Raw genomic sequence first — 20,610 nt, 5'->3', positions numbered from 1 at the left:
AGATGAAGGAAAAACACAGACATCAGCTTGATCCAAAACTTCTGTGGCTCTTAAAACTTTTTCAACGTAGACTTAGAATTCACACGGTTTCCTGTGGTGTGGTCTACTTAAGCACTGGATGTGCTTAATTATTGGGCTTATATGGTAGAATGGATGGATGGAGTGGATAAAATACATAAATCACGTGGGCCAGAGAGTTTACTGCGTAGAGAGTTACTCAGTACGAAGAAAGAGAGCTACCGAAAGGAGTAAGAAACCCTCGCCTCTTCCTGCGAGAAACCCTTCTCCTTCTCTTGAAATCGCCGGATTCTCTTTCTCCAAACCCACTTTGTCTTTCTCTGCACCGTCCATCCGGTGTGCCGTACCTCGATCGGTTACAGTTCAAGAGAACAAAGGTGCGTTTTCCCCCTCTTCTCTCCTTTTTGAAAAATTAGAACGTTCGCCTGCAAGTCACTTACAGGGAAGTGACTTATCACCCCAGGCCATGAAGTTCTCTGGCAGTTATACTTGCAAGCGACTTACATGTGGATTTCTTCCCCCAAACACCACCTCTAAGTGACTGACACAGAACTTACAGGCATCCAAACGACCCAGTAACAGCAGAAGAGAAGAGGCATGGGAGAGGAGGCGAATTCGACGCAGGAACCTCCAAACGAGACCATGCCAGACAACGTCCAGGCCTTGCTTGAGGTTTCAATTCTTTTTCTCTCTTCTTCCCTTCTCTCTCTCTCTCTCTCTCTCTCTCTCTCTCTCTCTCTCTGTCTGTCTGTCTGACTGTCTCAAGGAATAGGGTTGTCTTATTTCTCTTGGCCCTTGTTGAGGGTTTTGCTGCCCAAAGACCATGTTTCCTTTCCCTCTTTTGCTCCTATGTTTTGACCACATTTTACTGGAAAACCTTGCTTTGAACACTAAATGAATGGTTATAATGACAATTGGTCAATGGTCCCTACTGAATGAGAAAGTGCCCTTCTTCAATAAGTTTGACTGCTTACCTATTTATATATGTATATGCACATATATTTTTATGATAGGTAAACTTGGTGAAAATTGACTGTTTCTAATTTTTTCTGGCCATTGGTTCGTTTTCATGTTCTGTGGCCCACCTGAGGTGTGAAACTGCCTGATTTTTTATGCCTGAAGATTTCTCTCTTGGTCCATACAATTCCAATTCTATGCCCCATTTTGGATACTGATGCCCGACTGCCACCATCATGTATTATGGATGCAACTAATGCAAATCATCCGAATGGTCACCCTCATTGTAGATTGGGTGCAGTCCCAAAAGAAGATTGATGGGGTCATCTTCCTATTATGGAATGCTTGTTTTCTTGAATTTTTGGCCATTGGATTTGGATGGTTTTGACTTGAGGTACCTGTACTTGTAGGCCGGGTTTGCATTGGCTATGTACATGAGTCCATGTTGCTGTACCATACTAGTGTACTGAGTAACTCGTATCGTGGATGCAGCATAACCCTAAAGTTACACTGATATGAAGACTGTGTACCTCTGATTTCGTTCGTTGAATCTGGACAAGTGACCATTTTCATTTTAACCATGCTTTTGACGGCCAATGACCATTCATTTAGCATAATCTGTGGTTTGGATTGCTTGGATTGTGATGCTTCTTCTTATGGCACATGTATTGTGGATGAGATACCACGGCTTTGTGGATTGTGGCAGATGTACACTGACATTATAGCTTACTCATCTGTACTATATATAGCGAGGGCAGCTTTGGCCAATTTTACCCTGGCAATTAGTCATGGGAGGGGCATAACCTATTGAAAAATGAGATGTCCAGTCCTCAACTGAGGGTTAGTTTCATAATTTCCACTCTTTCATGCCTCCCAATGTTTCCTCCTCTCTGTGTATAGCCTACAAGATGTTTATTATTAGGGCACTTGTGCAACAAAGGATGTGTGGGGCCCACTGTGATGACTTTGTGATGCCCACTTTGTACATTTGTTGTGTTGCCTTATGTTAGGACCTCAGGGGCATGGGAGGGGAAGGATCAGAGATCTCAAGTTAAAGGTGTGTGGATGAATGCCAAGGCACAACTGATAGCTTTGCAAGAATCGAAACTCTAGTTAGACGACCATAAGTTACTGGATTCAATCTAGGGCATTAGAAACAAGGACGAGGTGGCCTTAGATGCAAATGGCAATGCGGGAGGCATCATAGTGGCTTGGAATACTGAGGTCTGGGTTAGAGAAGATTACTGGTGCGGTTCGTTCTTTGTTTCTGTTATCTTGAGGGATGTGGTTTTGGGTCTCTGGTAGTTGTTTACAACTGTTTATGGCCATTGTCAGGTGGAGTTGACACATTGTTTGTGGGAGGAGCTGAATGATGCTCGGGCAAGATGGAGCATGCTGTGTTGTGTGGGGGGTGATGTGAATTTGATAAGGTTCTCTCATGAGAAATCCAATGATAGTCACATAACTTGCAGTATGGAGGGGTTCTTAGAGTGGGCGACTTTGAATGAATTGGTGGATCTGCCTATAGGGGGAGCCAAATTCATGTGGTCTAATGGCTTAGGGAAAAGCTGTCCTATCTTGTCTTGATAGATTCTTTATCTTTGCTGATTGGATGAAGTGTTTTCCACTTGCTCATCTTGTTGGAAGTAGGAGAGGAAAATTGGGGCCCTAAGCCCTTTAGATTTAAGTTGCTATGTCTGGAATTGGAAGGCTTGTCGAATCTTGTGAAGGAATGGTGGGAATCCTGTCAGGTGAATGGATTCACTGGGTTCATTCTAGGTCAAAAACTAAAATTGCTAAAGGGCAAACTTATCTGTTGGAAACGGGAGGTTTTGGGTAATCGAGAAGCTGAAACTGATAGCGTTTTAGGGGTGATTCACTCTCTGAAAATGGGTGATTCTGTTGGATTACTCCAAACGTCTCAAAGAGGAAGAGATAAAGTGTAGACAACTCTCAAGTGCAGTTTGGCTTAAGGAAGGAGATAAGAACATAAGATTTTCCCACAATATTGCAAGTGTAAGGGCAATGATCAACATGATGGTCAGCATTATAGAGGACGGAAAAAGGATTGAAGGTAAGGAGCATGTTTGTGGTTCTATTGTGAAGTTTTGTAGAAACTTGCTATCCATTGAAGGATGGTAGTGGCCACGATTGGACAACCTGCCTTTCGATCAAATCTTTGTTGCGGAAGCGGAGAAGCTTGAGAACCTGTTTCCGAGGAAGAAATAAAAGAAATTGTGGATTCTCTAGGAAGGGATAAAGTTCAGGCTCAAACAATGTTTTAAATGTCGAATAGCATGTATGTAGCGTTCACCCCTCCGAAGTGTGAGGCGTAAGCTACATGCTACTTCTAGATTTTTAATCAAGGTTGCGCTTGGTTGCACCAATTTTATGATATTCTGCACCAAATTAGGTTGATTAATAATGAAATTTAACAAAATTTCATTGTATTTGGTGCAACCAAATGCAACCTATAGTAATAGGAAAGGGCAATGATTAAGTATAAAGGAAAAGAAACAGCAACAAAACTGATTTAATATTGTTACTTATATTATTTTACTAAAAGCATTGAAAAGATTAACTAATTTTTATTGAAAATAGAAAAATGTAACAAATCATTAAAAACATTCATGTAGTGTGTCATGTGACCTACATAGCGTGTAGTGTAGTCTATGTAGTGTGTAGTATATGTAAATTGTCATAGAACATAGGCTACACACGACTTAGGCTATTTTATTGAGCTACATAGTGTAAGCTACATGCTATATAGCGTAGCTATTTAAAACACCGGGCATAGACGTGCTCCCTCCCTTTTTTTTTATTATCTCTTGGAATGTTATTAAAAGGGACGTGGTTATATATCTCTCTCTAAAAAAAAGGCGTGTGGTTTAATTCATCTTTGAGTTCTTCGAACGGGGTCGGTTGTCGACGCAGTTGGGGGCTTCGTTTATATCTCTCATCTTGAAGATTGAATGAGTGGAAGAATTTAGGCCTATAAGTCTTATAGGAGACCCTTACAAAATTTTGGCTAGAGTTCTAGCTTTCAAGCTTCTTGTGACCCTTGGTAGCAAGGTGTTCTGTATCGGTAACGGTGGCTGTAACGATCACCACCATTACTGATACGGGTATCAGCCGTAATGGCCGATATGGAGGTGTAATGACCGTTACGACCACCGTAATAGTTGAAAATTTTCTTTTGCCCAAAAAATTGTGAAAAATATATATATAAAATCAAGAATAATGTAGATATTCCAAATATGTATTCATTTTTTGTTTTGAACATGTTTATGGTAGTGTAATGGTCCACTCTTTGGTGAGAGTGTCACATCGGGCTGTCTAGTGAATTTGTGAACATGATTCTATGTATCTAATGTTTACACATCACAATCAAGCATTAAAACTAGAAATAAGAAAAAAAAATGCATGAATACTACTTTTTCAATTTTTTGAAAAAAAAAGGCCATCGGAGTTTCTATTCGCTCAAATCACTTCAATCTATGATTTTAATCTTAAAAACTATAGTAAGAGTGGTCGAAATCTATTATTCAATGATTTAAGAGAGTTTTTGAAATGAGAAAAGTGAAAAAAAGGGGCAAAAATGGATTTAAATAGAAAAAAGTGGCCGGTTTTTTACAGTCGCGGGGGTAACGGTCGTTATGTCCCGCAACGGCCTTTATGGTCACCATGACGGCCAATACGGTCCCAGAAAATCAATTGCCCCGTTTCACCCCCGTATTGCGTAACATTCATGGCCATTACCTATACGTATTGGCCTTTATGGGCGTATCATAACGGATATGGAACACTTTGCTTGGTAGTGTCATTTTAAAAAATCAAGGAGTGTTTGTGGTAGGCAGGCAAATTTTGAATACTGTGCTCATGGCCCATGGGTGTATCGACTCTCAAAATCGGGAAGGTAGGAAAGGGGTGGCGTCTAAGCTGGACATTTGAAAAGGCTTTGACCATTTTGATTGGGCTTTCTTGGATTAGATGTTGGAAGGGTTTGGTTTTGGAAGAAAATGGATAGGAAGGATCAGCCTTCTTCATCTTGGTTAACGGGTCTCCAAAAAGCTTCTTTAAGGCCTTAAGAGGCCTTCGATAAAGTGACCCCCTCTCAGCTTTCCTAATCTTGGCTGTTTTTGAAGCTGTAAGCAAGATGTTAAGGTTGAGAAGTTGGTCTTATTTGGGGCTTTAAGGTGGCAAATTTGGGCGCTTAGATTTCTCATCTTCAATTCGCTGATGATACTATCCTATCATGCGATGTGGATGAGAGAGCTCTGGATAATTTGCGAAAGATTGTGTGATGTTTTGCAGTTGTATCGGGCCTCAAGGTGAATATTTCAAACAACGAGATGTTGGGTATAAAATAAATGATAGTTTTAAATATAGAGATATGCTCCATCCACAATACTACCCACAATCTGGATAGCTCTCTATTTTAGCGCCACGTGTGAGGAAGATGAGTTTACCATCATTTTCAAATGCATGTTGAACTAACAAGAAGAATGAGACCAAAAGAATTTAGAATTTAGAACCTAAAATGCATATACTTTTTATCATATGTTACTTATGCTACGTGCTACAACATGTGTAGTGTATGCCAATGTTCGAAATATTGGTATCGCATTATGTATCGCATCCTTGGGATACAAATATGTATCGGTTATCACACGGGATATATCATTTGTATCGGGTAATTTATCTTACTTTTTGGGAAACATTGGGAAAATGGTTGAATTTTTCAATGAAACTTCAGGGATTGTTAAAAAAGACCTTAATACATACTTTAAATCATAACATTAAAAAAGAAGTGCACATAATAGGTTTCCTTATATAGGGTCCTATGATATGCTCTGTCTAATTGAACTAATGTAACTATATTCAAATTGAATGCATAACATTTAGAGTGTATGTGATGATCATCTCATCAAACACTCCTAAATACTTCGAAATTAGTCTCAATTGATAGCTAGTTGAAGGGAAATTTTGAAAAAAAATTAATATTTTAATAATTTTTAATTAAAAATGATTTTTATTTTAAAAAAATTAATAAGGACTTAACAAATTAGTAGATTAGCCCTCACACATGCTTGATTTCATGTTTGGAGTGTGACATTGCAAGCCATTAGGGAGAAATTGTGAAAATTTTGAATTTTCCCCAATTTTCCTTAATCGTACCACCTACACTCAAATTTCAAAATTAGAGTGTATGTAATGATCATTTCATCAAATACTCCTAAATACTTCAAAATTAGTCTCAATTGACAGCTAGTTGAAGGAAAGTTTTGAAAAAAAATGGAGAACATGAAGAACCAATGGATATTGAAATCAAAGCTCCAACTCCATGATTTTTCATGCAAAACATGAAGAACCAATGGATTTGTAACCATTCAACACTGATTTAACATAATTTCAACAAAAAAAAAAAGAAAGAGGATCGGAAATTGAAAATGCTCACCAGATCGAACACGTGGGATATATTGGCACTACTTGCGTGTTTCGTATCACATAGGTGGGATATAAGATATGTCGGCTGATATATCGGCTGATCTCATCGATATATAAAACATTGGTGTTTGCCACATACGACATATATTATACTAGTATACTATACAGGATTTCACTATTTGGGTGCGCTACATAGCATTTTAGCTACGCGACACTATGTAGTGCACACTACACGCTACTCTACGACAATGTTGAAAACATTGGTTTAGGACCATCCATGAACACATTCGAAGGAACTAAAAGTGGTAAGCTTAGTTTTTAACAGCCAAACAAGTGGATGTTTTTAACATCCACTTTTGGGTAACCACAGATAAAAATGGAAGTATTTTCCTTTTGCTGTCAAGTACTGTCCATGAACACATTCGAACGAACCAAAAGTGGTAAGCTTGGGTTTTAAAGCCAAACTAGAGTCCGAATTCTGATAGCATTTGAAACAAACAGGGAAGTTATATGGAATACAAGGATCTTGTACTTGATTTGATCAACCTTGCAATAAAAGTTACCTTGTATTATTTTTATCTTTATTTTTGTCATCTACCAGTCAATTTGGTTTAAATTAGCCTTTAAGAACAAGGGGCATGCTATAGTGGTGCCAGTACTACAATTAGTAACAGTTACCGTCCTCTTGTGCTATCCATGTGGTATGTGTAGGACATCCGATCCACCCAAAAGGTATGCCCCACCATGATGTGCACAAATATCAGGCCAATCCTATCCACAGGTGGTCACACAGTAGAAAACAAAGTACAACTGCCCAAAAACCCTCATATTCAATTGGTGGGCTCCATGTGAGATTTTTATTGAATCCAACCTGTCCAAAAGAAGCACCTCACCATGAATCCATGATGATGGGTCACCCGAAAATCAGGCCAATCAGGTGGGCTCCACCAAATGGTGCATTTTTCATTGTTTTCTATAGTGGGGCCACCTATGGTTGGATCAGCCTCTTTGGGCCTATGACCACCATGGTGGGGCACACCCTTTTCAACGTGTTGGATTTCCTACACATACCTTGTGGGTCCCACAACAGGCTGGTACACCATTACTTATGGTGGTATCGGTAACCCTGGAGCACACCCCTAACACTAATCGAAAAATGTTATCATTTTCCACTTCAAATGGTTTTTTTTTTTTTCCGCTTTTGTTGATTGTCAATAAAGATTTGACCCATTTGTTTGACATGCTTTTATTTCCCCAACAGGCTGCTAGATATGCTGACATTGATGACATGATAAGCTTAGCGTCTACAGGTGTTTCTCTTGATTCTAAGGATTTTGAAGGCCGAACAGGTTACTGTCATTGTCGTCTATAACTGTGCTTCATCTTGAGATATGCATTTTTATTTTTTATATATGATCTGAGTTTTTCGGCCAAGAGCATTTCAATTCACATATTAAAAGATATTGCACTGAATTTATACTTGGCACCATTTTCCTTAGGGTCTCTTTGGATTCATTGAAATATAAATTGAAGAAATGCCATAACCATGAAATGGCATTTCCATTTTTTGTTTTTTTTTTGTAAATTTCTTGGTAAAACTATTTCCAATTTCCTTTCATTTCCAGAAAAAAATGCCATTTTTAGTTTCTTTGCTCAGACTTAAGAAACATCATTTCCAAGAAATTGAGAGAAATAAGAGGAAGTGACCCTACTTTTGATAAAGTGCTCCACACGATAGTTGCATTTGTCGTCACCCATCTTCTAAGTGGCCCACATATGCAACTGTTCATCTTTAGGTGCCCCACATGTGCCATTGTGCCACATGTGTAGCATGTGCCACCATTGATCTTAAAGAGCCACCCATGTGCCATTACGCCACGTGCTACATATGCCATTACCCATTTGTGACCCACATTTCAATGTGCCATGTGCAATATATGCCATCCTCATCTTCAAACACCCTACATGTGCCACGTGCTATTGAGCCACATGTATGTGCCACCAACCACCTTTAGTTGCCCTCCATGTGCAACTGTCCATTCAAGTGCCCCACATGTTCCAATGTGCCATGTGTGCCTCAGTCCATCTTAAAACAACATACACATGCTAATGCACCACATGTTCGACATGAATAACCAACTATCGACTGGTGTGTCAATATGCCATTCGCCCTAATGTGCAGCGTGTGCCACCCTCATCTTCAAGCACCCCACATCTGTAAATGTATCATATGTGCTATTGTGCCACGTGCTGCCATTCACCTTTTAAGCCCACCATTTGCGCGACATGTGTTAACATGCCAGTGCCACATGTACAACACATATCGCCATCTGTCTTCAAGCATCCCCAATGTGCCAATGTTTCACATCAAACATGTGAAAATGTGACGTGTTACGATCTATTTTTAGTGCACATGTGTCACCTTCTATCTTCGGGTAAAGTTTTAATGAAAAATTCCTTTTTTTTTTTTTTTTTTTTCCAAACAAGTTTGGAAATGAATAAGTTTTTTTCAAGATACTATTGTTGAAAACAAGCAAAGGAAATGACCTTTTCATTTCTCACCATTTTTCAGAAATGGTGTTTACTAAAAAACACCATTTTCCTTGAAATTTTTTTCCATGAATCCAAATAGGCCTATAAGGAAAAAGCAACTTACTTTTTAGTTACACCTGTCATTATTGAGAATTCATTCTCCTTGCATGTATTTCCTTTTCCTGCTTCCATTTCCTGCCTTTGTTTCTTAGATTGCTTAACTAGTGACGTAGGACAACTAGCCACTTGCTCTGAAAGCTCGAACTGATAGGGCATGGTTAATCAATCCCTTTATCTCATAGCCTAAGTTAGGCCCTTGGCCGAACCCCCCTCGTGGGCCCCACTTCACGTGGGTCCCGCCTCATACGAACCACTCTCCTCACACGAGCCGCCCACCCTGAGGGAAGGGGGAAGTCGAAGATTTGAAGCAAGAGGGCCACAAATTGGGCCTGGTCGTAGGGACACTATTTATGCAGTACTGTTCATGGCTAGAGCTTGGGTTTAGTTGGGTGTAGGTTAGGTGTAGGTTGGTTTAGAATCATAAAAAAGAAGAAAGAGAAGAAGATGAAGAAAGAGAGATGAGAAGAGAAATACCTTGAGAGGGAAAGAAAATAAGAAGATAACTAGGGGAATCACTTTCCAAATGGCTTCCCACCATCAATCCCATCACAGGATGAATTGCTAAATCACTTAGTAAAGGGGAGGAAACTCCTTTAATTCATGGTTCATAAAAATCAAACCCTAAAGGGGGGTCCACCTTTTATAGTCTCAGATAGGGTTGTACATTGAGTCGAGTCGAGTCGAGGTGGGCCAAGCTTGGCTTGACTCGTCCGTGCTCTCCTCAAGCTCGGCCTCGAGCTTACCATTAGAGTTTGGCTTGTTTGCCAAACCTTTTGTGTCGAGCTCGAGGTGAGCTTACCTCAAGTTGAGTCGAGCCTGCTCCCAACTCGACCCAACCCAACACCCAACCCGCACCCGGCTTAACCCAGCAACCCGACCCAACCCGCACACGACCCAACTCCGAAATCAAATATTCAATTAATAATAATATATATATATATACACACACACACACACACACACACACACACACACACACACACACAATATTAGATAGAGCCATAGAGGTACCTTGTTGTTGGTGCTAATAGAGAGAGAGAGAGAGAGAGAGAGAGAGAGAGAGAGAGAGAGAGAGAGAGAGAGAGAGAGCTTGTGCGAGTGGCCGAGTGCAAGCCGTACGGATGAAATGAGTCGGGCGAGTGGCTGAGTAGGGAGAGGAGAAGTAGGCTGTACACGAGCCAAGCTAGCTCGAAAAGCTCGCTTAGCTAGGCTCGATCTAGATCGGCTTGACTCGGCTTGAACGACGACTCGAGGCGAGCCAAGCTTCATATGACCTAGCTCGTTTACGTTTTGAAAACGAGCCGAGTTCGATCACAGTGGATCTTGACTCGACTCGACTTGAATTCAGCTCTACTCGAATATATATATATATATATATATATATATATATAAAATTAAAAAAAAGTTAAAACTTAAACCCTACCTGTCCGTCCCTTTCTTACCCTTTTCCTTTCTTACCCAACTCGCCGCGCTCGAGCTACTCTCTCTCTCTCTTGTGCCCGAGCTCCACAATCTCTCTCTCTCTCTCTCTCTCTCTCTCTCTCTCCTTCTCTTCTCCCTACTCAACTACTCGCCCGGCTCGTCTCAGCCATACGGCCTGCAGTCGGCCACTCGCCCAAGCTCTCTTTCTCTCTCGCAACACCAACAACAAGGTACCTCTATGGCTCTGTCTAATTATATATATATATATTATTAATTGAATATTTGATTTGGGAGTTGGGTCAGATGCGGGTTGGGTCGGGTTGCTAGGTTAAGTCGGGTGCAGGTTGGGTGTTGGGTTGGGTCGGGTTGGGAGTAGGCTCGGCTCGACTCGACTCGAGGTAAGCTCGCCTCGACTTGATCCACTAGCTCACTTCGAGCTCGACTCGAAAGGTTTGGCAAACAAGTCAAGCTCCAATGGTAAGCTCAATGAGAGCATGGACGGGTCAAGCCAAGCTTGGCCCACCTCGACTTGACTCGACTCGATTTACAGCCCTAAGGAGAGAGAGAGAGAGAGAGAGAGAGAGAGAGAGAGAGAGAGAGAGAGAGAGAGAGTAGCTTGGGTGGGGCAAGTTGGGTTAGAAAGGGAAATGGTAAGAAAGGGACGGAAGGGTAAGGTTTAAGTTTTAACTTTTTTTTAAATAAAAAATTATATATATATATATATATGTATTTATTTATTTATTCGAGTTGAGCCGAGCTTAAGCTTCAAGTTGAGCTGAGTTCGAGTCAAGATCCACTATGATCGAACTCGGCTCGTTTTCAAAATGAGCTGGGTTATATGAAGCTTGGCTCGCCTCGAGTCGTCGTTCAAGCCGAGTCAAGCCGAGCTAGATTGAGCCAAGCCGAGTGAGCTTTTTGAGCTAGCTTGACTCATGTACAACTCTAGTCTCAGAAAAAGACTTTTACACAAAACCTCTCAAGAAAGAATTCTTATAAAAAAACCCATCTCAAGTAAAACATAAATAGTCTAAAAATAATAAAATAAATTACAAAAGCTACTCAAAACAAATAAATCTAGACTATCCTAAATTATTCGTGGCCAATGGGGTGGTCCATGATCAAGAGTGGTCCATAGGTCCATTATGCGCGATACAACGGGCCGATCGATGCGCCCATGCAATCCGACGGTCCAAAAGCTCAAAACAAGCAACCCACGCGTATCTACTCAGTGTGGGGTATTCAACGATGGCTAGGAATGCGACTTACGCCCCATGTGATGATCGTCTAGCCATAATTGCTCGGATGTCATCATCAATTTCCCTTGACTAAGGAGATATCACTTCTGGTGAAATAAAGCGGTGGTGATGCTCGAGAAGATCTAGGTCTCGTCATTGAAGCTCTGTTTCCGTGATCCATATGTTGTCTGAGTATGGCATGCCTTTCCACTTGATGAGGTACTCCTAATAAGCTCCATGTTATGTGGAAACCACTTGCTCATCCTAGATATCCTCTATCGTTTCTCTCTTGGTAGGTGTGTATGGCAAAAGAGATAGATGCTGGGAAGAATAGATGGCTATAGGCCAAGGGTCATGGGACAGGTCGGGAATGCTATCATTAGTATCAAGGTGATGGTCTGAATAAAGGCTAACAGGTGTGGGTACTAGACCCTTAAAAGATAAAAGATCTTCCACTTTGAATATAGATCTAAAATCCTTGTCAGGTGGAAGATCTACAACATACGTATTATGTTCCAATTTACTCAGTATCTTATAAGGTCTTGCACTATGGGCTTGCAATTTCTTAATGGCTCGTTGTGGAAACTGTTCGGGCCTCAGATGAATTATAACATAGTCTCTTACTTGAAATTCCTAAAATCTGCGATGAGAATCAGCAAGTGCTTTATACTTTTCATTACTTAAATTAATTCGCTTCCTGATCTCACTAAACAAATCATGTATGTGACATGCAAACTCATGTGCCAACTCTGAGGGCTTATGGGACACTGACATAGGTATGAGATCTATAGGCTTCATAGGTTTATACCCATGCACAACTTCAAATGGACTCATGCCTATGGACGTATTGATGGAACTGTTATATAAAAACTCAAATATAGGCAAAACGGTTTCTCAAGTTCTGACATGATCCCCCACAAGCCATCTGAGTAGATTTCCAAGACTCCTATTGACGACCTCAGTTTGTTCGTCTGTCTGAGGATGATAGGTTGACGAGAATCGAAGCCTTGTCCCCATCACGTGCCATAATGTCTTCCAAAAATAGCTCATAAAGTGCACATCGTGATTAAACACTATGATCTTAGGTAAACCATGTAAGCGCACCACCTCAAAAAAGAGTTTAGCAATATTTGAGGCGTCCGACATTTTTGAGCAAGGAATGAAATGGGCCATTTTGGAAAAATGGTCCACAACCACAAAGATGGAATCGTGTTTCTAAATAGTCGTCGGTAAGCAGAACATGAAATCTATATCGATGTCCTGCCACGAAAGCATGTGGCACCGGCAAAGGCGTACACAATATCGTATTTTGCCTCTTCTGCTTCACCAGTTGACACTTCCTACACTGTCCAATCATCTTGGCTACATCTTGCTTGAAACTTGGCCAATAGAATTTATCTTCCACCAGGGCAATGGTCTTGTCCCTCAAAAAATGACCAACTACTCTAGCACGAAGTTCCCAAACCAGAGAATCATGGAGGAAAGTACGAGGAATGCAGAGTCTATCACCCTTAAATAGGAAGTCATCAATGATGACAAACCTTTGACTATCTCTCGGTTGATCATTTCCCAGTTACGCATACAACTCTCCAAAATCTGGGCACATAGGATACTCTCCTTCAAGCTACTCAAACTCAATCACTTCCATACTCATACTCTGAAGTAGCACCACACGGCGACTAAGGGCATTGGCATGTTTATTTCGACCCCGGCCTTGTGTTTGAGAACAAAAGTGTATTCCTGAAGAAATTGATCCCACTTAGCATGTCCAGGGTTTAGTTTCTTCTGCGAATTGAGGTAATGCAAGTCCTCATGATCAGAGAATAAGATGAATTCTTGTGGTAACAGGTAATGACACCAATGGTGCAGGGATTGAACAACCGCATAGAACTCTTTGTCATGAGTACCGTTGCTTTGCTTCATTCAACTTCTCACTAAAGCAAGCAACATGGTGTCCCTCTTGGCTGAGTACTCCATCTATACCTACCCCTGAGGTGTCATAAGTAAACTCAAAAGACTTTAGAAAAGTCAAGAAGGCAGATATCCTTAATTTCCTTAAATGCTCTTGATGTGGCTTTAGTCCATATGAACTCCCATTTTTTAATACAATTTGTGATGGGGGCCATGATGGAACTGAAGCCTCTGATGAACTGCCTATAGAAGGTAATCTATGCCGTGAACGCCACGTAACTCATGAATGTTCCGCTGTTCAGGCCAACTGACAATGGCTTTAAACTTCTCATGATCCGCAGACATTCCCTTAGATGATACAACAAACCATAAGAATATAACTCTATCCGTCATGAAGGAACATTTCTTAAGGTTGCAAACGTTTCATTCCTAAGGATCTCGCAAACTTGTCTCAAGTGGTTGAGATGATGCTCCTTAGAGGTACTATAGATGAGCATATCGTCAAAGTATACCGCTAGGAACTTCCCTATGAAAGGTCTCAATACTTGGGTCATCACCCTCAAAAATGTGCTTGGAGCATTGGTTAAGCCGAAGGGCATGACTAACCACTCGTAAAGCCCATCTTTTGTCTTGAATGCCGTCTTCCACTCATCTCATGTGCGGATACGGATTTGGTGATACCTACTCTTGAGATCAATCTTTGAAAAGATGGTAGCACTTGCCATCATGTCTAGCATATCATCAAGGTGTGGTGTAGGGACTAGGTCATGGTTTATGTGAGGGTCTGAAAATGGATCAGATGGTGAAGTAGCAGAACCCTTATATCGTACTAGATCACTGTCCCAAATCTAAACCTTAATCTGAATTCCCTCAAAATCCTATAACCCTAAACCCATTTTTGCTAAATATTCTATACTTGTTCCCTACATTCCCTAACCTATTAACCCTAAACCCTCGAATTCCTATCCCCAAAATCCTAAATCCTCAAATCCCTATATCGAAACCCTAAATTCCTAGTTTGCTAAATATTCTATACTTGTTCCCTACATTCCCTAACCCTTAAAGCAGCCCTAAACATGCAAAACCCTTATAACTCGAGTGATTCCATGAATGTTCAGATTTAATACCTATGCTTAGTGGGAGTCCTATCTTCTACATGATCCTAATTACTTGATACTTTATAAGAATCACAATGCAGTACTGTTAGGTGTTTTGAACCTTAACATGTTACAAATTTGAGTTTCTTTAACTTGTCGTAGTTTAGTGTTATTTTTTCTTTTGATTGCTTTAGTTAATCCGCTATCTAGTTTCAATGCATCATTTTAGGTTAGATTATCCCGTCCAGTGTTTAAGTTATTGGCGAAAAGTCGATAATATCGACGATAATATCGGTGTTGCCAGCGTTACGACACCGAAAACCCCTTTTTTCGTTTCTTTGCCAGTTGTCGGCGAATTATCGGTGATTTTTTAGAGTTTCGTGATAATCCGAGTTGTCGGGCGACAAATTCGTTGTAGCTACCTAACTCCATTTCGCCGATGAAAAGGTAGTATCAGAAATTTTGGGGAGAGCATCGTAAATGCGAAAAAGTAAAATAAAAAATAAAAAAAATTGTAAGAAGGTGATTTTGGTACCTGTAGAAGAGTTACGCCTGATCGGAAGAAGAATTCAGTGGGTCAATCGATTGATTGGCAACAGTTGTGTTTCGGTTTTTTGCAGGTACGAAAAAACCTCCCCTTTTCCTTTTTTCTTCGAATAGATGAAAATTTTCAAAATCAACTAGAATTTCGGCGAATAATCTACGATATCTCTTGGGACTTTTGGTTCAATTTGGAGATTTGGGTTCGAATGGAAGCCCTTAGATTGAGATTTGGGTTCGAAATGAAAACGGAAAACCCTATTCCCCTTTCGGCATCAAACCCCCTTTTTTTCAGGCGCGGATTAGCTACTGACAGGTTGAGAAGCTAGACTCGCTACTAAAGTGATGTCACCAAGTTCCGTGGGCCCCACCATGATGTATGTTTTGTATCCACACCTTCCATCGATTTGTAGAGATCATTTTAGGACAATATCCAAAGAATAAATCCAAAGCTCCAGTGGACCCCAACACAGAAAACAGTGGGACGGTGACGCCCACCATTAAAAACTTCTAAAGGCCACAGAAGTTTTAGATAAACTGATATTTGTGTTTTCCCTTAATGTTTTTTGGAACTTTTGAATAGGTTGGATTTCAAATAAACATTATGGTGGGCCTTAGGATAGTTTCAACGGTGGGAATCACTTTCCCTGCTGTTTTCTGTGGTGGGGTCCACTACAACTTTTTATCTGCCTCATTCTTTGGTTCATGCCCTAAAATAATATCTCAAATTAGATGGACGGTGTGGATACAACACATACATCATAGTGGGGCCCACAAAACTTGGTGACGTCACTTCAGTAGCCCACTCGCTACTCTATCTAATCTGCGTCCTTATTTTTCGGGGACGCGGATGTTGCTTATGTTGCTGCGAGTCGTGAGTCGCAGCTACCTACGGTATTGTGGGCCCCACTATGATGTAACATATTTTATTTGCTCCGTCCATCTATTTTGGACACTCATTTTATGGAATGAGCTAAAAAATGAGTTAGATCCACATTTCGGGTGGACCACACCACAGTAAACAATGTGATTGAACGCTTGCCATTAAATTTTTTTTTTTAAGGCCCATTGTACTTTTTATTTGCCACCCAACCACTTCATTAGGTTCACATAGACCTAAATGAAGGGAAAACACAAATATCATGCTGATGATCAAAACTTTTGGGCCCCAAGAAGTTTTTAACAGCCATTCAATGACCACTATTTTCTATGGTGTGGTCCACCTCAGAATTGGATCTGACTGATTTTGTGGGCCATGTCCTAAAATAATTTGCCTGAATTAATGGACAGTGTAGATATACATATTATATTATTGATGTAACCCCACGGCCAAGGCCCCACCCAATAATGGACTGTGAAGAAATCCCACCGGTACTGGGTTACTAGTACGGTTTTAATGTACTGGGTAAACTATGTTGGGCCCACTGTGAATGTATGTGCTTTATCCACGTCGTCCATCCATTTTTCGGGCTCATTTTAGGGGTTGAGCCGAAAATTGAAGCATATCCAAAGCTCAATTGGACCACACCACAAGAAATCGTGAGAATGATGATTTCCAACGTTGAAACCTTTTTAGGGCCCACAGTGATGTTTATTTGTTATCCAACCTCTTCATAAGATCATAAAGACAGATGAATGGAAAATACGAATATCAGCTTCATTTAAAACTTCTATGGCCATCAAGAATGTTTCACTGGTAGACGTTCGATTCACACTATTTCCTATGGTGTGGTCCACTTGAGCTTTGGATATGCTTCATTTTTGGAATAAAGCCCTAAAATTGTTTGGTAAAATAGATGGACGAAGTGGATAAAATACATAAATCACAGTGGACCCCATGGAGTTTACTCAGTACGTTAAGAGTTGCTCGGTCTACAATCTACTCCTACAAAGCCTTCAAAGATGGGCTTGCCATGGATGGTAGGTGGGCCCACCGTGATATTCCGCCCATTTGTTTTTCTAGATCATGTTAGGACATGGGCCAAAAAATGAGGCATATCCAAAACTCAAGTGGGTCGCATGACCGAAAATAATGTAAATTAAACTCCACCATTGAAACATTCGTGGGGCCACAGAAGTTTTGGATTATTATTATTATTATTTTTTCCTTTTTCTTGGCAGTGGCCCATTTGATGTTGGTTGTTTAACAACAACAATTGTACGATCCAAGCTATTCGGACGAGGGAAGTGAAAAGCAGCATTGTCTCAAAGCTATCTAGAAACTTTTTTAATTAATTTACTTTTACCTATTTTAATTATTATATTTTAGCTATACTTGTATTATATAAACTCATTTGGTTACTATTTGAATGATTTGTTACGACAACGCATGCCTTTTAGCCCCTATTAAATGGAAAATTATTATTTAATGCATTCTTTTTGCAATTTTTTTATTCTTGAATATGTAAATATGTGTATTTAGGCATGTCCTAAAGTTTCACTGAAAAATTCCACCATTTTCTCTATGTTTCCCCCTTTTTCCCTGCATTTCCGGTTATCGGCGATATTATCGGCAATGACGATATTATATCTTTATCTCCAACCAGCGAAACTTGTAGCGATATCGACAACTCGAACACTGATCCCGTCCTGCATCAACTAGTACAACATATGTCTAAAATGAGATGTTTCTAATTTCCATTTCTTACGTCTATTTTTTTGTCTGGCAACTACGGTACCACCTCAACTGTTACTGTGCAAACAGTCTAGTCTATTGCATTCTGGGTGCTAACGCAGCCAGATCAGTAGTTCTTTCATAAAACAGTCCCTTCTGAAGGAAATGGACCACCGGTCCATCCCTCCATCATATCAACCGGAGATGCTTGAAGCACCATGTCAATGTCAAATAGAGACATGAACCGACTCCAAAACTCTCTTGCTACATGACATCGAAGGAAAAGATGATTAACAGTCTCTTTGTTTTCTCAATACATAAAGCAGACTTTTAAAGTGCGAAATTCTTCTTCCTAAAATTGTCCACGCTTAAAATTGTATTTGCGGTAGCCAACCGGGCAATAGCCTCAACCCCTAGAGGATCACCATTCCCCCACACATTGGCACACAATGTTCTGACACTTAGGCTTCTAATACAATCAAAGAATGATTTAGAGTAGAAGCTCCTGCTAGCGGATCACTTCAATAACTTTTGGCTAGGTTCTCTTGGTTCGACAACCACCTCTCTCAAGACATCCAACTCATTATTGCATGGTTGAGGGATATTTTCTCATCTTTATGGGATGAGGCAGGGTGGAATATTGACCTTTAATTTAATCCGAGTTTCCATGTACCACTTTGGTACTAAGGGGCTGATTTGAAATCCCGAGGAAGAGGAGAGATTTGAGAGTGGTAGATCACTTCCATAACTTCTAGCTAGGTTCTCTTGGTTCGACAACCACCTCTCTCAAGACATCCAACTCATTATTGCATGGTTGAGGGATATTTTCTCATCTTTATGGGATGAGGCAGGGTGGAATATTGACCTCTAATTTAATCCAAGTTTCAATGAACAACTTTGGTACTAAGGGGCTGATTTGAAATCCGGAGGAAGAGGAGAGATTTGAGAGTAAATGAGGGTGAAATGCATTTTTGGGCTCCCTTGGAGAGTTGCATGAGTAAACAAAGGTGTCGTTGCACACGTGTCCACTGTACACATGAGACACTGATGATACTTTGAAACAATCCAATTATCGGCTACATGACTAAAATCACACCAATAGAATGATCCAAAAAGTCCAAACACTGGCCATCTAATTCTCTTTTTGATGATGACAAGGGTGTTCCCATCCCCTTTTCAAGGTGAGGCTATTCCTTGTGGATGCACGCAATCACGCGCAAACCACATGCATCGGGTAAATCACGGGAAGGGGAATCAAACTTGTGTCTGTGGGGAGTAAACCCACGACACTAGCCATTCGCCCAAACCCTGGGCGGGTCATTGGCCATCTAAATGGATGGTTAAAAATGTTGGCAAGTTGCTTCTTTGTGATCCTTACGTTTGTGGCCCACCCAAGGCTCAAAATGTCCTCATTTTTTGCTTAAGTATATATTTCAATGGGCTTATTACAATCATTCTGTCAAATATCACATATGTACAATAATTTGGGATATTAAAGCTGATCTGAGATATCACTTATGGTCTTGTGAATATATTTAAAAAATTCCAATGCATTCCAATTCCTCCCATTTACTCCCATCCAAACAAAATATTTGGATTCAAAACATTTCATTTACTCCCATCCAAACACAACCGAGTAAGTCATTTACACTTGAAATGGTAGTAAATGTGAAATGGATTTCATTTACCTCTATTTTCAAGCTCCCAAACGACCCCTAAACATGCACAAATTGTACGTCTATAATGCGTGTACAACACTTATACTCATGCACTTAGAAATCATGTACGTGTCATATATGATGCAGGACACATGCATGTGACTAAATAATAAAGTGAGATCAATCAGTGATTTAATCTAAATAATTAAAATTCATAAGTTATGCTAATTCATCACACATATCAACAATCAAGCACTTAACTACGTGAGATTCAAGCCACATACGTAACAACTACACAATGCATAACCATTGAAACACTAATTGATCGGATCTTATGGATCTAGGAACATCCAATTAGGATAGGAACTAATCTAAATCCAAAAGGGAAGCTAATACGAATTAGGGTTTGCTCAATTAGGGCTTAGGCTAACCTATGGTTCATGGAATTTAGGGAAAACTGGAATTAGGACTTAAGTTTTATTAGCTAAGGGATTTGGGATTTTTCTTATAATTGAAGGGAATTGTAGGATTGGAGGGTTAGGTATTGGGAATTTTAGGGAATTTGGGAATCTAGGGTTTAGGGGATTTGGGAAATTTGAGGATTTTGGGATTTAGGGTTTAGGTTAGGGTTAGGTTTGTGGATTCAAGGGGGTTTTGATGGGGGAAACAAATGGAACAAAGGAGGGTGTATGGCTGACCGTACAACCAGCTAGGATGGTTCACACGTGTGGTTGTACGGTCACATGTGTAGCAGATTTTGGTGTAGGTTCATGGGTTCCAAGGTTAGGGTTTGGTTGGGTTAATGTAGGTGATGTAAGGAAGACGGAAAGAGGGGTTTGGATGGGTTTAGATCAAAGGGGAAGAGGAAAGAGGTGAAAGTTTGCGAAGAATACCTTTTTTTGAGCAAAGGGAAAAGAGAAGATGAACGATAAAGGAAGCCTCGCACATCCATCGAAGAGGGCTTCGCACCAATCCTACTATCCCAATCACTTGGATAATACCTTCAAATCACATAAAGAATGAGAAAAAACTTGAGAGTTTTTGAAGAAAATCATGGA

General features: G+C 40.3%; 1 protein-coding gene across 3 annotated transcripts in view; it reads left to right on the top strand.

The window, feature by feature from the left end:
- Positions 1–215: 215 nt before the first annotated feature.
- LOC131251239 (uncharacterized) overlaps positions 216–20,610 on the top strand; it is a 40,858-nt gene continuing 20,463 nt past the window's right edge. Inside the window, exons 1-3 of one of the 3 annotated variants that reach the window (XM_058251847.1) lie at positions 216–395; positions 595–690; positions 7,685–7,772. In XM_058251847.1, the coding sequence (XP_058107830.1) occupies positions 616–690; positions 7,685–7,772 (163 nt within the window). In that variant the 5' untranslated portion in view covers positions 216–395; positions 595–615. Of the gene's footprint in view, positions 396–481; positions 691–7,684; positions 7,773–20,610 lie in introns of all 3 variants that reach the window. The other 2 variants (XM_058251846.1, XM_058251845.1) reach the window with 2 other exon arrangements.

This window comes from Magnolia sinica, chromosome 7 (genome assembly GCF_029962835.1).
Source record: "Magnolia sinica isolate HGM2019 chromosome 7, MsV1, whole genome shotgun sequence".
Lineage (NCBI taxonomy): Eukaryota > Viridiplantae > Streptophyta > Magnoliopsida > Magnoliales > Magnoliaceae > Magnolia > Magnolia sinica.
This window is presented reverse-complemented; position numbering and strand designations above follow the sequence as displayed.